At 46.1% G+C, this 20,564-nt stretch overlaps 1 protein-coding gene across 2 annotated transcripts in view; it reads left to right on the top strand.

Moving 5' to 3' along the window:
• The first annotated feature begins 6,709 nt into the window (after positions 1–6,709).
• The window catches only part of ST8SIA4 (ST8 alpha-N-acetyl-neuraminide alpha-2,8-sialyltransferase 4), a 241,380-nt gene continuing 227,525 nt past the window's right edge, over positions 6,710–20,564 (top strand). The window contains exon 1 of one of the 2 annotated variants that reach the window (XM_030193419.1): positions 6,710–6,943. Coding sequence is in view for 1 of the 2 variants with exons in the window: in XM_030193418.1 (XP_030049278.1) it covers positions 7,698–7,810 (113 nt within the window). In the remaining variant the exon portion in view is untranslated. Of the gene's footprint in view, positions 6,944–7,413; positions 7,811–20,564 lie in introns of those variants that run through there. The other variant, XM_030193418.1, reaches the window with a different exon arrangement.

Here is a 20,564-nt window from a genome sequence, read left to right as displayed (position 1 = left end):
CATGCCCATATGTCTCCAATACTTACCTAGTCAAGCATGGAGTGCTTATTCCAGGTTCTGACAGAAGAGCAGCAGCAGTTACAGAACATCATGCAAAACTACAGGAGCAGTCAGAACACCAACACATCTCCCTGATGCAGGTAGCTGAAACTGTACAAGCTACCATGGCCCCACAAGCCATTCCAGTTCCAATAATATCCAAGCTGATCCCAATAGAGATCTCATTTTTTTTTTCTTGAAACTTTTGAGTGGACTACCTATTTTTCAGGGTGGCCAGATGTGACTTAGATTATTTATCTGGGTAACTTTCTGATAGGTAACAGCCAAGTTGTCTTCAAGGCTATGAACGCAAATGGAAGAGCCGTTTACGCTGAAGTCAAGGCCACATTTGCGAACGTTCAAGGTGTATCTCAGAGGCTTTCAGGCAATAGTTCTGATGGAGGTGGGGAAGGGTATCTGGCCTGGGGAAAACATATGAACATGAAAATAGCCATGCTGAATAAGACTAAGGTCCATCAAGCCCTGCATCCTTTTTCTGACAGTGGCTACTCTGGGGCACAAGAATTCAACAGATCCCAATTTCTCACAGCTCATTCCAAGGGATGAGAAATGGATCTCCTTTCCTGAGACTACCTGGTGAACAATTTGTTATTCTATTTGCCAGCGCCTGAATGCTACTGTCCTTTATGCTAGCTCACAAGTTCGTCTGTGTTTTAGACAGGATAGAATTGCTCAATTGACCATCTGACCTATCAAGGCACAATGGCTTACTGGTTGGTTTCAAGCACTATATCAGAGAAGGGCATGGCAGAAAAGAGCCAATTTCCTTGGAGAAGGACACTCTTATTTCCATGTCTTCAAATGCGGAGCCCCTGATTCATCAGTCTCCAAGTCCTGGATTTTATACGTATCCAGTGATATGTCTGAAAGTTCACTTAATTAACTCGTTCCCATTTTACAGCAAAGGTTCAAAAATAAGCCAGAACATTCTGCTACACAAGTGATAGTTCAGTGGGCAAGGAAAGCAACAGTACTTTAGCTTTAGCAGTTCGGTATTCTTTAAACTTTGTCACTCAAGGAGTCACTTTAGCAGTAAGCCAAGTCTTAAAGGAGTCACATTCTGGTGTTATCCTCTTTCCAGAACTGTAACTAGGCACTTTAGCACCTGGCAGTGGCATAGCCAGAAAGCAATTTTTGGGTGGGCCAGCAGGTTGGATGGGTGGGCACCCATGCTCTGTCCCTACCCCATTCCACGCTGGACCTCTACCATACTCCCCACATGGTCCACATCTCTCTCCTTTCCCTTCAGCCATCCCCTGCATATCCAGCACCTATCCCAGCCCCCCTTCTACATGTCCAGCACCTCACCTCCCCTTTCCCGCCAACCCCCCGCCCGCATATGCAGCTCCTCTCCCCTTCCCCCTGCAAATCCAGCACCTTTCCATCTCCCTTTCCCTGCAACCTCCCCCCTGCAAGTCCAGTGCCTCCTCACCTCACAGTCTCCGTGTCCTACCCCCGCTGAAGCGCTTGCAATTTGCTATCGTCGGCGCTACCTGACACAGCTGAGAGGCGCGGCATGACGTCCTGCTCCGGGGCCTTCCCTATGCCGCGCTAATTCAACTTCCTGTTTACGCAGGGCGGAACACATGCGGCAGAGGAAAGGTCCCGGAGTAGGACGTCACGCTGCGTCTGTCAGCTGTGGCAGCGCGCCGACGATAGCAAATTGCAAGCGCTGCCGCGGGGGTGGAAAATGGAGACTGTGAGGTGAGGAGGCAGCGCCGATAGCGTTAAAGGGAAGCGCTACAGTGGGGGTGGGAGAGGGTATGAGGAGACACGTCGGTGACGGAGGTGTTGGGAGTCTTCTCTGGATGGGCCTGAGCCCAAACTGGGCGGGCCTGGGCCCATCCAGGCCCACCCATAGCTACGCCCCTGGCACCTGGTAAGTATATTTGTGCCCCTACCCTGAACCTGATCACCACTCATTTCTCCCCCTACCACTTTGACCTTCAGTCAAATTTCAAGTTTGATATACCGTCTATTAAAGAACAATCTAGGCAGTTTACATAAAAATACAATGATAGGCATACATAAATATATAGACCAAATATAAATAAATATTATCAAATTATCAAGGGAAAGGAAGTTACAATTAAAATAAGAAAGATGTAGTGCAGAGAGGAAAAAAAACAATATATATAAAAAAAAAACTGCTGTTGAACATCCCAGTGACCAGTACGCCTGCTGATGCCCTTTTCCCCTCTCTCATCCTAATCCAAATGGTAGGAGAAAAGCGACATCCTTCTTGGCTTCATATTTTCTGCTGTCCTGCACTTACATTTTAGTCATGTTCTGTCCCCAAGGATCTTTCTGGGTGGCTGCACCTCTCACTCACCCCTTGTTACGAACCTGCTATTTTTCATCTTGACATTCAAGTGCAGTTTCCTTTTAACTGGTCTGTGTTTTTTCCCCCCTTTTCTAATTTTAGTCAAGTTCAGAGAATCTTCAACAGACATTTACATATAATTTTCAACAAAATCATGACACCACTAAGGAGCCCTTTTACTAAGCTGTGCTGGTAAATGGGCTTAGCAAATCCTCACGCAGGCCTTTCTCGCCTGTGTAGCCAATTTCTAACATGGCTGTCAACGGCCATCAAAAAGGGCTTTTTTGTATTTGTTGAATTTCTGGCCATGCACTAAAGCATTAGCGCACATCCATTTAAAAAAAATTAACATGGGGGCACTCACCACTTCCTATCTAGGAGGCATTACGGGCTCCTGCGTTATGGACACACTAACCAGTTAGTATTGCAGTAATGTCGGCACACTAGCTGATTAGTACCTCCATACCCATTCTCCAATCCTGACATGCCCCCTCAAAAAAAAAAAAAAAACATCCCACATACTTAGGGGTTCTTTACTACTCTGTAAAAATGGCCACATTTGGGCGCTTTTTGTAATGGCCACATGCTAATTTCCCAATTAATGTGTGGCTATTACTGCCAGAAGCGCAGTGATGCCAATTAGCACATGCATGCCTACTCTCCGCCCCCAGACATGCCTCCCACACTGGAAAATAAAAAAATATTAGCACGCGTTAAGCAGAACACTACTAAGGAAAGCCTCAGCACATCCCATAGTAGTGCTCTTTTACTGGACGGTAGGCATGTAGTAGGCCTACTGCGCCTTACTAAAAGGGCCCCTCAGTGCACACAGATAGCAAAAATAATACAGAACCCTCAGTGCACCCTGTGTTAAGCTATTTTTACTAAAAGGGCCCCTGAGTTTGCAAGCTTTGCAGAAATATTGCAAAACAAAAAAACTTTCTGCATGCAATTTAATAGGGATTGCTTTTTGCACAAAAGTGTGAAAAATGACAAAGCTCCAATCTTTTCATTACTATCATGGCCTCTTCTTCATAGAGATTCCTATTCCCCTCAATCTCCTGCACAACAACGTAGAACTGGCACATTTCATCATTTTTTGTTTTGGGTGTGGAAATTCTCTCGTTAAAACTCATGACAAATGGTTTTAAAAATATGCAAATCTTTTGTGGAATACTCATGAAATTAAATATTTAGGGCCTGATAATCAGCCAGTGGTGATCAGCAATTTGATGACCGCTGCCGGCATTAAATCCATAAATTCAATGCCATGCTATGTCCGAGCACTGGCATTGAATTTCTAGGTTTCTGGAGCCTTTCTGGGGGGGGGGGGGGGTGAGTGCTGGATCCAGGGGGATGCAGCTCTTCTGAGGGGGAGGGGAAAATGGGAAATGAGTGCTGGATGCAGGGGGATGCAGCCCTTCTGGGGGGGGGGGGGGATGAGTGCTAGATCCAGGGGGAGGCAGCTCTTCTGAGGGGGAGGGGAAAATGTGAAATGAGTGTTGGATGCAGGGGGATGCAGCCCTTCTGGAGGGGGGGGGGATGAGTGCTGGATCTGGGGGGATGCAGCTCTTCTGAGGGGGAGGGGAAAATGGGAAATGAGTGCTGGATGCAGGGGGATTCAGCCCTTCTGGTTGGGGGGGGGGGGGGGGGGGGGAATGAGTGTTGGATCCAGGGGGATGTAGCCCTTCTGGGGAGAATGAATGCTGGATCCAGGTGGTTGGATCCAGCTCTTCCATGGAGAAGGACTGCTGTATCTGGGTGGATACAACATTTCAGTGGAGGCACTCTAAACAAAACAGCAATCCATTTTAAGGTCATACTCAGAGGATCTGGGGGATCGGTGTTTTACCCAAACCCGGACCCAGTGGGCAAGATTCAGCGGTTTGTGGGATGTTCAGAGGATCTGCCCTGCTAGGCAAACTAGATGACTGACATTTCAAGGACACAATTCTCACATTAGCCCCTACACAACATCCTGGAAGGACTTTCCTTTTAGTTACTTGGGTTGCCTCTCAGTGAGGAGGGTTCTTGTAGAGTCTGTGATGTCACTGTTAACACGTTTTCCAGTTCTTTTTTCTCCTTCTTAAGAGCCTTGGAGATAGTGGTGTCCCCAACAGTAAGGAAGGTCAGTAACTGTGGATCTTCCTCTGTATGGGCCACATCTTCCTTAAGGTCGCCAGGGACTACACTCTGAAATCCTCACCATCTGCACTGCACACTACAGGCATGCAGATCTGTTTTAATTAGAGAATGACATGGGGACGGGGACCCACAGTAACAGTGGTAATGGGGACAGGGACAGAGCCTGCGGGGATGGGATGGGGATGGGGACAGAGCCCATGAGGATGGGGACAAACTTTGTCCATGTGTCACTGTGTACTTTGAAGCCTGTTAATGAACTGGACTGTTATTTATGTTTGTTTGATGCAGACAATATTTTTATTTTTTTTGGAAAAACAAGCAAACATGCTGGCCACAGCTAGCAAAATTTGCATGGGGGATCCTGTACATCTTGCTACCACTACTACTACAACAAATCATTTCTATAGCGCTACCAGTCGTACGCAGCGCTTCACAATTGAACATAAAGAAAAGACAGTCCCTGCTCAAAAGAGCTTACAATCTAAGTCAAGACAGACAGACAGGACAAATAAGGGATAAGGGTAGGACAGACAGATAGGACACATAGGGATAAGGGACTATTGAAGAGAGGAAGACAAGATAAAAGTTACGAACAAGTGACAAGTTAGGAGTCAAGGAGTGGCCTAGTGGTTAGGGTGGTGGACTTTGGTCTTGAGGAACTGAGTTTGATTCCCATTTCAGGCACAGGCAGCTCCTTGTGACTCTGGGCAAATCACTTAACCCTCCATTGCCCCATGTAAGCCACGTTAAGTCTGCCATGAGTGGGAAAGTGTGGGGTACAAATGTAACAAAAAAAAAAAAAAAGCAGCTTCAAACAGATAAGCCTTTAGCGCACCAGTGGCATTCCTGGGGCAGTTTGCTGATGCACCCCCCAAGGTGCATTTTTACCTGCTGGGGGGGGGGGGGGTGCCACGCACCTGTCAGTTTAGTTCGTTCCATGCTCCCTCTGCCCCAGAACAGGAAGTAACCTGTTCCGGAGCAGACAGGCACACGGCACCCCCCAGCAGCGTGCACCCGGGGTGGACCGCACCCACCGCCCCCTCCCCCCTAGGAACGCCAGCACATCTTCTATTGCAGGAGGGACTGTGGAAGACAGGAGAGCTAGACTTAATGTTGAGATTGTTGATGACTTCTTATTCGTCCACAGATTTTAAAAAATCTCCCCCCTAGGGCATACAGAACAGGTTGTATTTTGTACCCCTGGACAATTTAACATGCTGCTCCTTGTGATCTTGGGCAAGTCACTTAACCCTCCATTGCCTCAGGTACAAACTTAGATTGTGAGCCCTTCTGGGACAGAGAAATATCCAGCCTACCTGAATGTGACTCACCTTGAGCTACTACTGAAAAAGGTGTGAGCAAAATTCTAAATAAATAAATGGTGGATTAGGATTCCTTGGGGTAGTAGAAGTCAGCTGTTGTTGGGGTTGGAAGGGTAGAGGGTGGTGGTGGGAGGGTTATTATAGCTGCTAGATGTTATTATTGTTTTCTATTTGTAATTTATACACAACAGTTGCACAGCATATTGTTCCTTTTTATACTTTAAGAAAAAGAATTAAATGTAAAATCATAAGTGTTGAGGCTTCTGCAGATGAGAACAGAGCCCACAGTGATGGGACAGGGACAGGAACGGGGCAGGGATGGAGACAGAACCCACAGAGACAGGACGGGGACAAATTTTGTCCCTGTGTCATTCTCTAGTTTTAATCTCTTCACCACTGGATGCAGCCATTACCTAATTCAAAGCACAAAGGGAAAAAAATGAGCAGGGACTTTCCCTTTTTTCCCCCCAAAAGCACCAGGGGGGGGGGGGTTCTCTGCATCTTCTTCTTTTTTTTTTTACACTGAGAGCTACTCCAGGATTTAAACCACTATCCCATGTCATCTGGTTCTTAGACTGCTGCCCTATTCACAAGGATATTCCTTCATATAGAATGAAAGTAGTTCAGACAACAATACAGTTCTTACATCAAACTATGTACTTAAATAGTAGAGCAGAGGTTTAGTTTTTTAAAACGGCTATGGGAAGTCCCTGCCAGAATCACACGCTGCCTGACTACTGAAATACGGCCCCTTTAAGATAAGACCACACTGTGGCCGCCCTCAGAGCAATGCTGATGGAAACTGCTTTCTGTCAGTTAAAGGTAGGGGGAAGCCCTGCTACCAGAAGTGGATGGGGAACTAAAGAAGAACAGAAAACAGATCCATGGGCTGGACTCGCGTGGATATACAATTGTTCTCCATGTAGCGAAATGCACCGGACTGCTGAAGCTGGTGGTCTGGTTTCTTTTTATGCTGAAAACAAAAAACCTGACTGCAGATAAGGAGGGCAGCATCACTATTACTAATCTCCCAGCCATTCTTGTCCGTAATGGATGAAGGACTAAGGGAGCCTGGTTGTCTGCAATAGGAAAGGTAAGGCTGCTCTGGCTGGCTTCCCTATACTAGCTGAAGCTTTAAAAACCTCCACCTTGGGAACTCCCTCAGCAGAGTGCCCGGTTGTGGCAGAATAGTCACCGCACTCACGCCAGGCGTCTCATTGCTAAGATACCTGGGTGGGCGTGGGTGCTGGCTGCAAGTATACAGCACCAGTGGGCAACGTGCACCTGAGGACACTCCGCCTCATTACAAGCACAAGGATAATTTTCAGGAGGAGCTTGCCATATACTATCTCAGGGACCAGCATATTCCCCGTCCTTACCCTTTCTCCCACCTCCTGAAATCATACTCTGGACAGGGTGTTGAGTTCTAGCAATGCCAAAAAAGACTCCGTGTAAAGATCAACCTGTCTCGGGACAGCTGAAGCCTGTGCGCTCTTGAAAGTTCGGACGCAAGCCCCGCCTCGCGGCTCTCCGCCCATTGACCGAGCTTGTCTCTTCACCTCCCTTACAGGAAGGGAGAGGAAACTGCAATTGACGCTCTCTAACGCAGCAGGAGTGGTGTGCAGGAGAAAGAGGGAAGACGCTAGAGAACCGCTGCTCCTCCTCTCCGGCGTACTGTGGTTCTGGTTAACCCTCATGCACAGGGATGTGTTATTGAAGAGCCAGTCAAAGCCTGAGATTCCATATAATAAGACTGGTTCTCAGTTACTTACTTTTTTAATGCAAAATTTATTTATTTTGGCCTCCCCAAAAGAAAACAAAGGGGAAGTTGCCTTTTGGAAAACGACATGCGTTCAATAAGGAAAAGATGGACAATTTGCACAATAAGTATTCTGCTGATCTTTTATAAGACAAAAGAAATTGCAAGAACAGAAGAGCACCAGGAAACGCAACTGGCAGGGTAAATGTGAAGCGCAGCAATGTAGTGTAGCATCCGTTGGGGTTGGCGATGCATTTTCTGTACATATTTTACTTATCTTTATGTTTTGGTGTGATGAGAGTTCTGTAGTCTGCGAGGACGGTGGTTATGTAAAAGGAAGTAACTACCGAGTGATTTTAAAAAGCATTAGCAGAATAGTCTCTATAGTTCAACATAGATTGTAAGCTTATTTTTTTTCCTTTGTCTGCAGTGTGTGTGTTTTCTTTTCTTTTCTCATAGAGAAAGTTACTGATTTTCTATGTTTAAGGAAAGGATGCAAAAGGTCTCAAAACACACTGTCCGTGAAATGTCAGTTCTTTCATTATCTTTGTAAATGTTAGCTACCTTGCATAGACATTTAATATACTTTGTTCTCCACCTTTGATGAGGTGTAGTGAAATAAAAATGTTAAAGCTGTCATCACTTCACGTGCAGATTGTTTAAGGTGTTTCTTAATTTATGCTACGATGGAGTTTTGCTTTTAGTACATCTCAATTTGTGGAATAAGCTGATTCAAATTTACAAGACCTTTTAGAAGAAATCCTTTTTTTTATGGTAGTGCAGTTAACGCTTTAACTTTTTTGTTATTACACATTTTAAAGAATAAATGCCGGAACAATATCCTATTGTGGTCAGAAGGCCCCAGTTTTCTTTGACATTTTAGGAAGACCGATTCCTAGCTTTGCGTGTGTCAGATGAACTTTTAGTGTGGTTGACCTGTTTTCTTTAGGACCTTAGCTTGTTGGTTTAAGATCAGTTTGGAAAAGGTATTACAAATGCACCAACCCTATTCTGTTAGGTGAATCTAATGTGAAATAGACGATTCATTTGAGTTTAAATACAGCCTTAATTTTAGTGGTAGTAGTAATAATAGCAGTGAGTAGAATATGTTGATTTCAGTTCAACCTCTTTCTCGGACAAAGGTGTCCTATGCTTTGCCACCCATGCATACGTTTCTTTGCTTGTCTTTCTTCTAGCCTCAGAAAATGAAAGAGGAAGCCTGTGAATTGTAATGATTGTCCTGATGTATGCTGAAACAGATCTTAAGCTGAGATACTCTGGAGTGGCTGTCTGTCTTGCATATTGCAGCAGGAGATGTTGCTTTTGCACAGATCTTCTTGCAATCACTGTTTTGATGCTTGGACTACTAAAACAGAGAAAGGTTGCTCAGAAAGAGATGCTGAGGAGGGGGGGGGGGGGGGTAGCGTAGGCAGAACAAGAAAGAAAGGAGACCGGTAGTGAGGCGAGAGGGCGGTGATAAAGAGGTTATGCTAGGTATGGGGGGTATAGATTAGAGACAGCGAAATGGTAGAGAGTGGAAATAGAGGGATGAATAATGAGAAGATAGGGGCAAGACAGATATAGGCTGGAAAATACACAGATGGCGCGAACTTGAGAACCGCCGTCTTGCGCGCGCCTCCACCTTGCCAGCTGTGCGCCGCTGGCTGCAGAGCGCGGGAGGAGGAGGCGGCACTGACGAGGGGATTTTTATTTTCTTTCTTTCGTCGTGATACCTTCCTTTGCCTGCCACCCTTTGAGCTTCTCTCTCTCTCCTTCGCTGTCAGTTCAGCTCGCTGAGTAGCTGGCCACCACTAATTGTGCAGTAACTGGATGGAAAGAGCGCTTGCACCTGCCGGCGTGAGGAGAAAGAGCCGGCTGATAATGAGCTCGAGCCTTTTGTTGGGGGGAAGTGGGTTTGCTGGAAAGAGGCGCGTGCACTGCGGCGCTCGTCCTTCTTAATTAACTTGCTAATTACAGGTTAGTCGGAGGCCAAGGAGGATCGTGGCCCACTCCAGCCGGCAGAAGTGTTAAGTTTTTCCTTTAAAAAATACATTCATAGGGAGCGATTTATTTTCTTCCTTTCCCTGTCCCACACATGTTGTAGCCTTGTAGGGACACCTTTTACATGCCGGTTTGACATGAGACAATCCATTATGTATTTGCATATGATAGATTTGACAGGTATAACAAAAATTTTGATTTATTAAGTGCAAAATTCTATCCCTCCCTTCCTGGAGAAATGCCTGGAGCAGATGTCTATATCACCGTTTTCTTGCTGTGGCCCCAATTATGTACCGGCCAACACTTAAGAATGGAAAAGGCATTGTTCTTTTGTTATACCACTGGTGTAAGATGATGATGATGAGTAGAGGCCTAAGAACCTGAATGAGGATTTAGGAGTGATCACAGCAAGATCTCTCATACTGAAATTGTCTTTCAGTCTTTTGGATCACTAGCTTTGTATTTCTTTCTTTGTTTTTTTAATCATCTGCACATTTTATTTTATTGCTAGCCCTTTGAAAACAAAGCACTAGAGAAAATGTCAATAGCTGAAGAGCCCTTGGTTCACACAGTCTGACACTTGTATCTACTTACTGTCCGACTTGAATTTAGACATGGGCAATATAGGTAACCGCCTAGTTTGCTAGATGTTGAAGGTGTTGTAGCCCAGGACATAAAGGGGACCTATTTCAAAGCCATTCACAGGTACCACTCCAAAGAAGCAACACCATGGCCCTTTGCTCCACTACCCCCATACCTGCTTTTCTGTCCGCAGGGGACCTCCTTCAGCTCTCTGAGCTACAAGAGAAGATCCAGTGGTTTACCCTGTGGTTCTCCCTATGGGTGCTAAAATTTTAAATTAATCTCTGCTTCCTGTGCTGCATCTGATAATGAGTCATCAGTGATCTGTGCAGGACAGTGAATTTAAAGTTCACTTTGGCTTCAGTTTTACAGAATTCCTGTCCGATATGCATGGTTCAGTATCAAAATATACTGAGTGATCTTGAGGTATTTTCTCATATGCAGTGAGACATATTCAGAACACCTCTAGAGATACTGGTCTTTGGCCTTGTACCTAGTTCTTCACAACTTGAAGATTTCAGTAGAAGCCCTTGAGCACTGTTAACAAATATTTTTATATGTATATCTTTTTCCCAGGACAGGATTAAGGGAGTAGTACAAATATAACACATTATTTATCCCTTAATATGTGTTTACAGGACAATAATATGCAATACATTATTGTAATGCGGTACTGCAGGATACACAGTAACAAAGTGCAAAGCAGGGAAATGCATACAAAACACCCTGTTACTATGTAAACTGAGTGACACAGCTTGCAGTGAATAATGCAAGCTGCATTATTCCTGGAAAAATAATGCTGGCTGAAAGCTACAGCCTAGTACTCACAGCTGATTCTTAAAGGGGCCAGCAAAACTGCAAGGAAACTCCCCCTTCTTGCCAATGCCACCCCACCTGACCTACCTTGCAAAATCCCCGGTGTCTAGTGGGATTGGCAGTAGTGATCCCTATTCATACCTGTACCATGAGACTACTGCTGGGGGGAGGGGGTGTCATCAATGCCAATTTGAACCCAGCACTGGCAAATGCCAGGAGATGTCTAGTGAGGTTAGGGCAGGAGCAGTCCCTAGTTATCAGGGATTTTTCAAAGTAGGCTTAGGAGTGGGGGTACTTTTGGGAAAAGGAGGTTTTGGGATGGGGGATTCCATGATAGGGTCTTCAGGTGGAGGTGGGGGCAGTGGCAGGAAGGGGGAGTTTCCTTGCTATTTGACCAGTCCTTTTTAAGAAGCAGCCTGATGTTCCTTGGCACTGTGAATATTGCTGTTTGTGACGTCGATCGCAAGTAACGGGGCATAATCGAACGTCGCCGGCCAAATAGATCGCCGGCGATCTATGTTGGCGGCAGCGCTACAGCTGGCCGGAACCGTATTATCGGAAAAGATGGCCGGCCATCTTTTTTTTCGATAATACGGTTTGGTTTAGCCCAGCCAAATGCCGTGGAGTTTGGCGGGTTTGAGATGGCCGTGTTTGTTTTTCAGCGATAATGGAAAGTTATGTCGGCCATCTCAAACCCCGGCCAAATTCAAGGTGTTTGGTTGTGGGAGGAGCCATCATTTGTAGTGCACTGGCCCCCCTGACATGCCAGGACACCAACCAGCCACCCTAGGGGTCACTGCGGTGGACTTCAGAAAAGCTCCCACCACGTGCATAGCTCCCTTACTTTGGGAGCTGAGCCCCCCCAAACCCACTACCAACAAATGTACTGCACCCACTAAAATTGCTCCAGGGACCTGCATACAGCCTGTAGGACTTATTGCTGCTGTATAACTTTGGCACACCAGTTCACACCTGAAGACTAATCTCTCTGAAAAAGTCCTTTCTTGAAATAAGCACGTTTACTCACAGTTAACTGCAGATCAGAGGTTGTGCCCCACTGGCAAAGAGTCCCCTGGTACTAAGATTAGCAGTAGGTCAGAGCTGGCACAATGTTGTACAATGCCCTCTTTCAGCACCATTCAAGGTAAGAACTACCTTCTCTAACATGGGTAACACAAGAAAGGGAACTAAAACTGGCTTACAAAAATGGCCACTACCGCATGGACTACAACAGGAAACAAAACAGGGCACACTCTGACCCAGTTAGCAGGGGGGAAAAGCACCATGGGAGTAGAGCCCAGTACCCTACACCCACCACAATGCATTGCTAATGTGACTCTCTGTAGGGCACCTAACAGAAAAGGTGTCACACTCACCCCAGAGCCACATCGCAACCAGGGAAAGGCTGTCGGAGGATACAACACATTCTGCTGTCATGGAGGTGGGTACGGCATTTGAGGCTGGCATATAGGCTGGCAAAAAAAGGTTTTTAGTTTTATTTTTTTAGTATGGAAGGGGGTTGGTGACCACTGGGGGAGTATGGGGAGGTCATCCCCCATTCTCTCCAGTGGTCATCTGGTCAGTTGGGGCACATTTTTGAGGCTTGGTCGTGAAAATAAAAGGACCAAGTAAAGCCGGCGAAATACTGCTTAACGCCGCTTTTTTTTTTCCATTATCGGTGAAAGCCGGCCATCTGGTAGCCACGCCCAAGCCTGCCCATGTCCCGCCTTCGCTAATCTACCGACATGCCCCCTTGAACTTTCGCCGGCGAAGCGACAGGAAAGCAGCGATGCTGTCAAAAATGCTGCTTTCGATTATACCGATTTCGCCGCTTTTAAGAAATCGCCGGCCATCTCCCGATTTATGTCGGAAGATGGCCGGCGATCACTTTCGATTATAAGCTGGATAGTAACATAGTAGATGACGGCAGAAAAAGACCTGCACGGTCCACCCAGTCTGCCCAAAAAGATAAACTCACATGTGCCATTTTTTGTGTATACCTTACCTTGATTTGTACCTGTCTTTTTCAGGGCACAGATCGTATAAGTCTGCCCAGCACTATCCCCACCTCCCAACCACCAGCCCTGCCTCCCACCACTGGCTAAGCTTCTGGGGATCCCTTCCTTCTGAGGAGGATTACTTTGTTTATCCCACGCATGTTTGAATTCCGTTACTGTTTTCCTCTCCACCAACCCTCAAAAAGTGGCAACGTTCAAATTGAGGTTAGCACTCCAGCCTAATTGGGCCTAGCAATTTGCAAAAAAACAGAGAAAAGTAGTGTTCATATACTATGGGAGTTACCAACCTGCGGTTCTGAGCTACTGCAGGTTAGTCACTTGCATAGGAAATTAAGGGTCTCTTTTTACTAAACTGCTAGTGATTCCTGATGTGGTAAATGAGGAAGCCTATTCAATTCCTATGGGCTTCCTCTTATTTGCCGCATGGGAATTACTAACACGGCTTAGTAAAAGAAGCCCCTAAGTGTGGTAAAAGCCTGATTTTACCACTCCTTAATAAATACTCCTTAGGTGTAATACAGGTGACATTTTGTGCAAGTTTAGAATATTCATTATCTTTCATGTCATAAAAATCCATAATCTACTTTTAGTAGGTTTTATGGAATATGTTTTCAAGATACTGTTTAGCACAGCGAAATGCAATATTTGCAATATATTGTAAAAAATATTTCCATTAATAAATGAGGGAAAGTAGCTGGAAATGTTTTTAAAGCTTAAGTAGTTTCCCCCCTCCTCTGTGGTTTAATATAACTTTTTTAACTAGCTACTGTTGAGATAATAGTGATATGTGAGTAGAACTGGGCATGCAGCATTATTAGATTTTCTGCTTCCTCCACTGGAAGATTGTTCCATTAGTTCACCATGCTGATCGTAGCCATGGTGTAACATTCACACTGTTGGGTTGTAGGCAGGCTTGTTCAGAAGCTACATTTTATGTAAAAAGGCTTTTAGAGCATATAGGTGGGGTCCACACAGCAAAAATCATATATAGAAATTTCACAGTATGTCTTACATCCACAGTTATTTGCTGCAATAGCAGTTATCTTAACAGCACTGTTCCTTCTGAGCTGAGCAGGAGTCCTCCACCTACAGCCCTGTCAGTGGGGACAAGCAAGCTCTTTAGGACTCCAGGGAACCTGCCTGTCCCTAGCAATTGAAAGCACAATATTGAAGCACTACCACCTACTGGCAACAATGCAGCTGGAGGACTCCAACTCAGAGGAAACAGTGCTTAACAATATGGTGAAAATTGTAAAATGAAGGCAAATAATACAAAAATTAAGAGTTCTGCATAAATGATGTGTCATAGTTAGTGTCTTACACACAGGTTAATTTTCCTTATTGACTCGAAGGATCAGTCCACACTTGTGGGTTGTGCCCATCAGGGCCGGTCTTAGCAAGTGCGGGGCCCTATGCAGACCAATTTGATGGGGCCCCACCCTAGCCCTGCCCCCACCCTAACTCCGCCCCCACCCTAGCTCCAGGGCCCGCCACCCCTCCCTCCGAGCTCCAAGGCCCCCAGCTCCAGGGCTTGTCGATCCTGCAGTCAGTGCCAACTGAAAGCCATGTCTTTTTCACAAACACAGATACACCCTAATCCACTACAGAATAAGTAATCATAAACTTTCTATTTAGACAAAAAATAAAATGAAACCCCAAGATGCCAGACTCTGCATACAATGCAACACCACAGAAACAGAAAATGTCCCCTAGTACTGTGCAAAATATAAAGACAGCAGATGTAAATTTGAAAAAAAACTAACAAATACCAATCACCACTTTACAAATTAACAAATAGAAATAAAACAAATATAGAAAATAAAATACCATTTTATTGAACTAATATATTTAACTTTCAGAGGCCAAAACATCCTTCCTCAGGTCAATACAGTATAGTACTGTTACAGTATCCTATCCTGACCTGAGGAAGGGGGTTTTGTTCTCCGAAAGTTAGCCAAAATGTATTAAAATTAGTCCAATAAAAAGATTACCTTGTTTGCATGTTCTATTATAAACATTTATTAACATATCTACAATACTACTTTATCCTAAAGCAAAAAAATTTAAATATATATTTTATTTACAGTTTGTTGCCTCTGGTTTCTGCTTTCCTCATCTTCTTTTCACTGTCTTCCTTCCATCCAGCATCTGTCCTCGGTCTCTCTCTGCCATCCAGTGTCTGCCCTCTCTGCTGTCCCCTCCATCCAATGTCTGCCCTCTCTTCCTGCTCCTTTCATCCACATCTGCCCTCTATCTCTGCCCCTTCCATCCACCATCTGCCCCTGTCTGCCCTCTCTCTCTCTCCCCCATCCATTCACTGTCTGCCCTTTCTATCCCTTCCATCCACTGTCTGCCCTTTCTCTCTGCTCCTTCAATCCACCATTTTCCCTCCCTCCCCATCCATCCAGGGTTTGCCCTCCCTCTTGCTCCCCCATCCAGGATCTGCCCCTCTCTCCGCCCCTTTTTTTCAGCCCCCAGTTCCAGCCCCATTATCCCACCAGTCCCCCATTTAAGCCCCAGCCCTTTTCTCCCACCAGTCCCGAGCTTCAGCCCCCTAGCCACTTCTCCCTGTCCCCTTTTCAGCCCCCAGTCCCCAATTTCAGCCCCTGCCCCTTTTCAGTCTCCAACCTCTTATCCCACCTAACCTCCTTTTCAGCCCCCAGTTCCAGCCCCCTTCATCCACATGCCTTGTATTAGGGCCCCCCTTTTCAGAACCATTCTCCCACCTGACCCACACATACCCCATTTTCCCACCAGCCCCAGGCATGGCCCCCATTTTTCCATATTGCCCCTTCTCAGACCCAGTCCCCTTCTCCCATCCAAGAACCCCAGTCTCCTCCCCACCCGTCCCCTTCAACCATCCAAGAACCCCCTCTCCACCTCAGTCCCCTTCTCCCATCCAAGAACCCCAGTCTCCTCCCCACCCGTCCCCTTCTCCCATCTGAGAACCCCCTCCCCTGTCTCTCCCATCCAAAAACCCCAGTCCCCTCCCCACCCGTCCCCTTCAAGCATCCAAGAACCCCCTCCCCTTCTCCCATCCTTGAACCCCAGTCCTCTCCCCACCCATCCCCTTCTCCCATCCGAGAACCCCCTCCACAGTCTCTCCCATCCAAGAACCCCAGTCCCCTCCCCACCTGTCCCCTTCAACTATCCAAGAACCCCCTCCCCACCCCCTTCTGCTTCTCCCATCCATGAACCCCCTCCCCACCTCAGTCTCCTTCCCATTTGAGAACCCCCTCCCCCCCACCTGAGAGCCCCACACCCTTCTCCCATCTGAGTCCCTCCCCACCTACCAGCTCCATTCTCCTGCCGCCCAGGCCCACCACCCTCACTGCCTTTAAAAAAAAAAACAATTTGAAGCGCTGGAGTAACAGGCTGCAGCGCCTCGCGTCTGCCCTGCTACTAAAAATCTCTTCGACGACGTCATTGGGCCTTCCCACATTGAGTCCCGCCCGCCCTCGCGGTAATTGGAAGTTACCTCAGAGGAGGGCGGGACTCAATATGGGAAGGCCCAATGACGTCGTCGAAGAGATTTTTAGTAGAAGGGCAGACGCCAGGCGCTGCTGCCTGTTACTCCAGCGCTTCAAATTGGGTTTTTAAAGACAGGACGAGCAGCGCCGGGAGCGGACTCGGAGCACCCCCCCCTCGCCGCTGACATCTGGGGCGGACCGCCCCCACCACGTCGCCATCACACGTTGTTCAACTTCGAAGTTCGGAGGGAGGGAGAGTGGTGCTCGGGCGGTCGGGGCGGGGCAACCTGAGGCGCGCTGCGCGGGGCCCCCCTGAGCGCGAGGCCCTATGCGGCCGCCTCGGTCGCCTCGCCTTAAGACCGGCCCTGGTGCCCATTTACCAGCAGGTATAGTTAGAACTTTGTCTTATAAGGCTGTTGTGCATTAGGGTCCCTTTAATATCTCTCTGTCTCCAGCAGGTGCTAGAATCTTACTGTGCAGCATTGTCTCAGGTTCCTGTGGTAGGCTTCAGTTGGGTTGTGGCAAAGGCTTTCTTTCCTAAGCTCCTTGTGTAAACCTGGTGATGCCAGGTCCCTCCCTACCTCTCCCCTTTCCTGGCCATTTCTTTTGTGCTTTAGTTGAGCTTCTGGGGCAAAGGATTTATATCTTAGCCTTTTGGGTGTAAACCTAGTGGTGCCAGGTCCCTCACCCCTCACCTCTGCAACTTCTCCTGCCTCTTAAACAAACAAAAAGGTCCAAGCTTGCGGTTTCTCTTTTTAAAGACTATTTGGGGAATATTCTTTGCAAAGGAATTTTACTGCAGTGCTTTGTGCTTGGGAACCAGAAATCACTGTTTCTTCACTATGGTGAGTTGTTCTGATTTTACTTATGGTGGCAGCATTCCCACTTCCAAGAAAGACAAGCTTCTATTTGTGCTGACAGAAAGAACTCAGCTTCACATACTCTAGTCTACCAATGCCTCCTGCACCTCCCAAAGTTGGGATCTCAGTTTACTCCTTGGATTTCATCATAGCAGGATGTCTGAACAGGTTCTACGAGGAGTGAACCTAAATTATCTGAGACTAATGGGTCTTGGAAATAATAAAGCAAGGTTACAAACTGGAGTCATCACAGATCTTAGTCTTGGGATCTCCATAAAAAGCTCCAGCCAAATATCAAGCAGTTTGAGTCATCTTGAAAACGCTTCTTCATTTAGGTGCAGTAGAACCTATCCCCAGATGTGAGTGGGGAACAGGAAGGTATTCAATTTACTTTGTAGTATCAAAGAAAGATGGTTCCTTCTGCCTGTTTTGGGCCTCAAAAGAGTGAAGTGTGTTAAAGTTTCAACATTTCACAACAGAAACATTACAGTCCAGCAGGGAGAGTTTCTAACCTTGCTGGATCTCAAGGAAGTATACTTTCATGTTCCCATTTAGCTTTCCCATGGAACATTTCTGTGATTTGCAATACTCAAGGAATATTGTCAATTTATGGTCATACCATTCAGCCTTTCCACTGCGCCATTTTCCAAGGTCATGGTAGTAGTGGCAGCCATCCTTTCACAAGAACAGATTTCGGGTTCATCTGTACCTCGACAATTGGCTGATTTATGCCTCTTCCTATCAAGAATGTCCACAAGTTTCATCCAAGGCAGTTGCTTTTTTTTTTTCTTTCAGTCCTTAGTATGGTTAATCAATTTCACCAAGAGATGGTTGTCTCCAACACAAACCTTGGAATATCTGGGAGTGATGTTCGATGCTTGTCAGCAAATGATTCACACCCAAGTTGAGAATCGACTTTCTATTCTATATCCTGGATTCTGGGCACAATGGCCTCTACCCTGGATGTTCTTCTGTGGACCAGATTCCACATGAGACCACTTCAATGGTCCCTTCTCAGCTGTTGATCTCCAACATCTCAGGACTATAGTCTTTCTCTGTCTTTGTTGGATTCTATAAATCAAACTCAAACTCAGCTGGTGGATTCATCCTTCAAATCTTCAGTGTGGCCTTCCTCTGACAATTCAAGATTGGTTTGTAGTCACAGCAGATGCCACCTTATTAAGCTTGGTAGCTCCTTCAGTCAGCCCAAGGCCAGTGGTCTCTGATCGAAGCCTATTGGTCCATCAACCTTCTAGAGCTTGGAGCCATTTGAAAAGTCTTGCTTTCTTTAGCTCATCATCTTCGAGTGAAGTCAGTAGGATTTTTCACACATCACAACAGCAGTTTCTTATGTCAACAGTCAGTGGGGAACCAAGAGTGTTCACCTAGCCAGAAAAGCAAAAATTATTTTCCACAAGGCCAAGACCCACATTCTCTAATTTCAGCAGCTCATATTACAGGAATTCTAAATACTCAAGTAGATTTTACAGCAGAGTTTCTCTGGATCTGGGGGAGTGACATTTATCAACAAAACCATCCCATCTCATCATGTCACATTGGGGAGTCCTGGGTATAGATCTAGTGGTATCCAGGAGGAATGCTCAGGTCTGCAGATTCTTCAGGTATTCGAAGGACCCCAGTGAAAAGGGTCTGGATGCCCTTCTACAATAATGGACAACAGACCTTCTTTATGTTTTTCCTCTGTGACCAATGATAAGCAGAACTCTTCTTCACAATGCTCGCTATCCAGGGAAAATGATTTTTGTAACTCCGGATTGGCCAAGATGTCATTGGTATGTGGTTCTTTCACTGTCACTACCCAGTTACAAAGGCTGACTGATTCAGGGTCCAATTCCAATGAACTTCCCTGTTTGGTCTTACGGCATGGCTCTTGAAAGGTCATGCCTAAAGAAAAAAAAGGTTACTCTGAATGAGTCATTGCTACTGTTCAACAAGCCTGAAGTGCTGCATCCTCCTGCAGCATTCTTGCAATGGTGGCATGAACACTAGCAACTCATGACTGCTTCTGCCTCAACTAGGCATCTAGACCACCAGGGCTTCTAAGATAGGTTGGCTGCGGAGGTGGTGTCAGGCAACTACTCTCGCCCTCTTGTAGATTTCAGCCTCTTCTTCCACCTCAGTCTCACTGCTTTTCTTCTTTCAAAGTCCACACCATCTGTCTATTCACTCCGCTACCTCTCTGAGTAGCTATCATTTATCGACCCCCTGATAAGTCCTTTTCTTACTTTCTCACTGACTAACTCCTGGCTTTCCTTCTTTCTTGAACCTTCATCTCCTTCCCTCGCTTTAACATCCTCTTTCAATCTTCAACTGTGCTCCACTATCCCTACTCTCCAGAATAGCCACTGTCTTGATCTTATCTTCTTCTCCAACTGTTCAGTTTCTACACCTCAGCTCTTCTCTTCTCTGACCATCATCTGATAACTTTCTCATTTAAACACCTTCTCTCCTCCAGTCACGACTATCTCCACCAATACATTTAGGAATATTCAGGCTATGACTCTTTTACTCTCGCTTCTATTGTTTCAAACAGTGCTTGCTAAAGTCTTCAATGGCCTGTTCCTGGCCAGATCCAAAGGTCTCTATTCTATTCTCATCCTTCTCGATCTATCTGCTGCTTTTGATACTGTTGATCACTGCCTGCTCCTTGATAAGCTGTCCTCACTTGATTTCAGAGCTCTATTCTTTCCTGGTTTTCTTCTTATGTCTCCCATCACACTTTTAGTGTATACTCTGGCGGATCCTCCTCCACTTCTATCCCACTATCAGTTGGTGTACCTCAGGGCTCTGTCTTGGGACCACCTTCTTTTTTCCATCTATACTTCTTCCCATGATGCTCTGATCTCATCCCATGGTTTGCAGTATCAACTTTATGCTGATGACTCCCGGATCTACCTCGCCACTCCAGAAATTTCAGCAAGAATCCAGGCCCATCTATCAGTCTGCCTGTCTGACATTGCTGCCTGGATGTCTCACCGCCATCTGAAACTAAATATGACCAAGACTGAGCTTCTTATCTTTCCCATAAACCCACCTCTCCTCTTCCCTCTTTCTCTGTGGATAACGGTCTCATTCTCTGTCTCATCAGCTTGTAACCTTGGGGTTCCTCTTTGACTCTGCTCTTTCTTTCTCTGCACATATCCAATATACTGCTAAAACCTGTTGTTTCTTTCTCTATAATATCATC

The sequence above is a fragment of the Microcaecilia unicolor genome, chromosome 2 (genome assembly GCF_901765095.1).
Source record: "Microcaecilia unicolor chromosome 2, aMicUni1.1, whole genome shotgun sequence".
Classification (NCBI taxonomy): domain Eukaryota; kingdom Metazoa; phylum Chordata; class Amphibia; order Gymnophiona; family Siphonopidae; genus Microcaecilia; species Microcaecilia unicolor.
The sequence above is the reverse complement of the archived record's forward strand: the minus strand, read 5'-3'. Positions and strand labels throughout refer to the sequence as shown.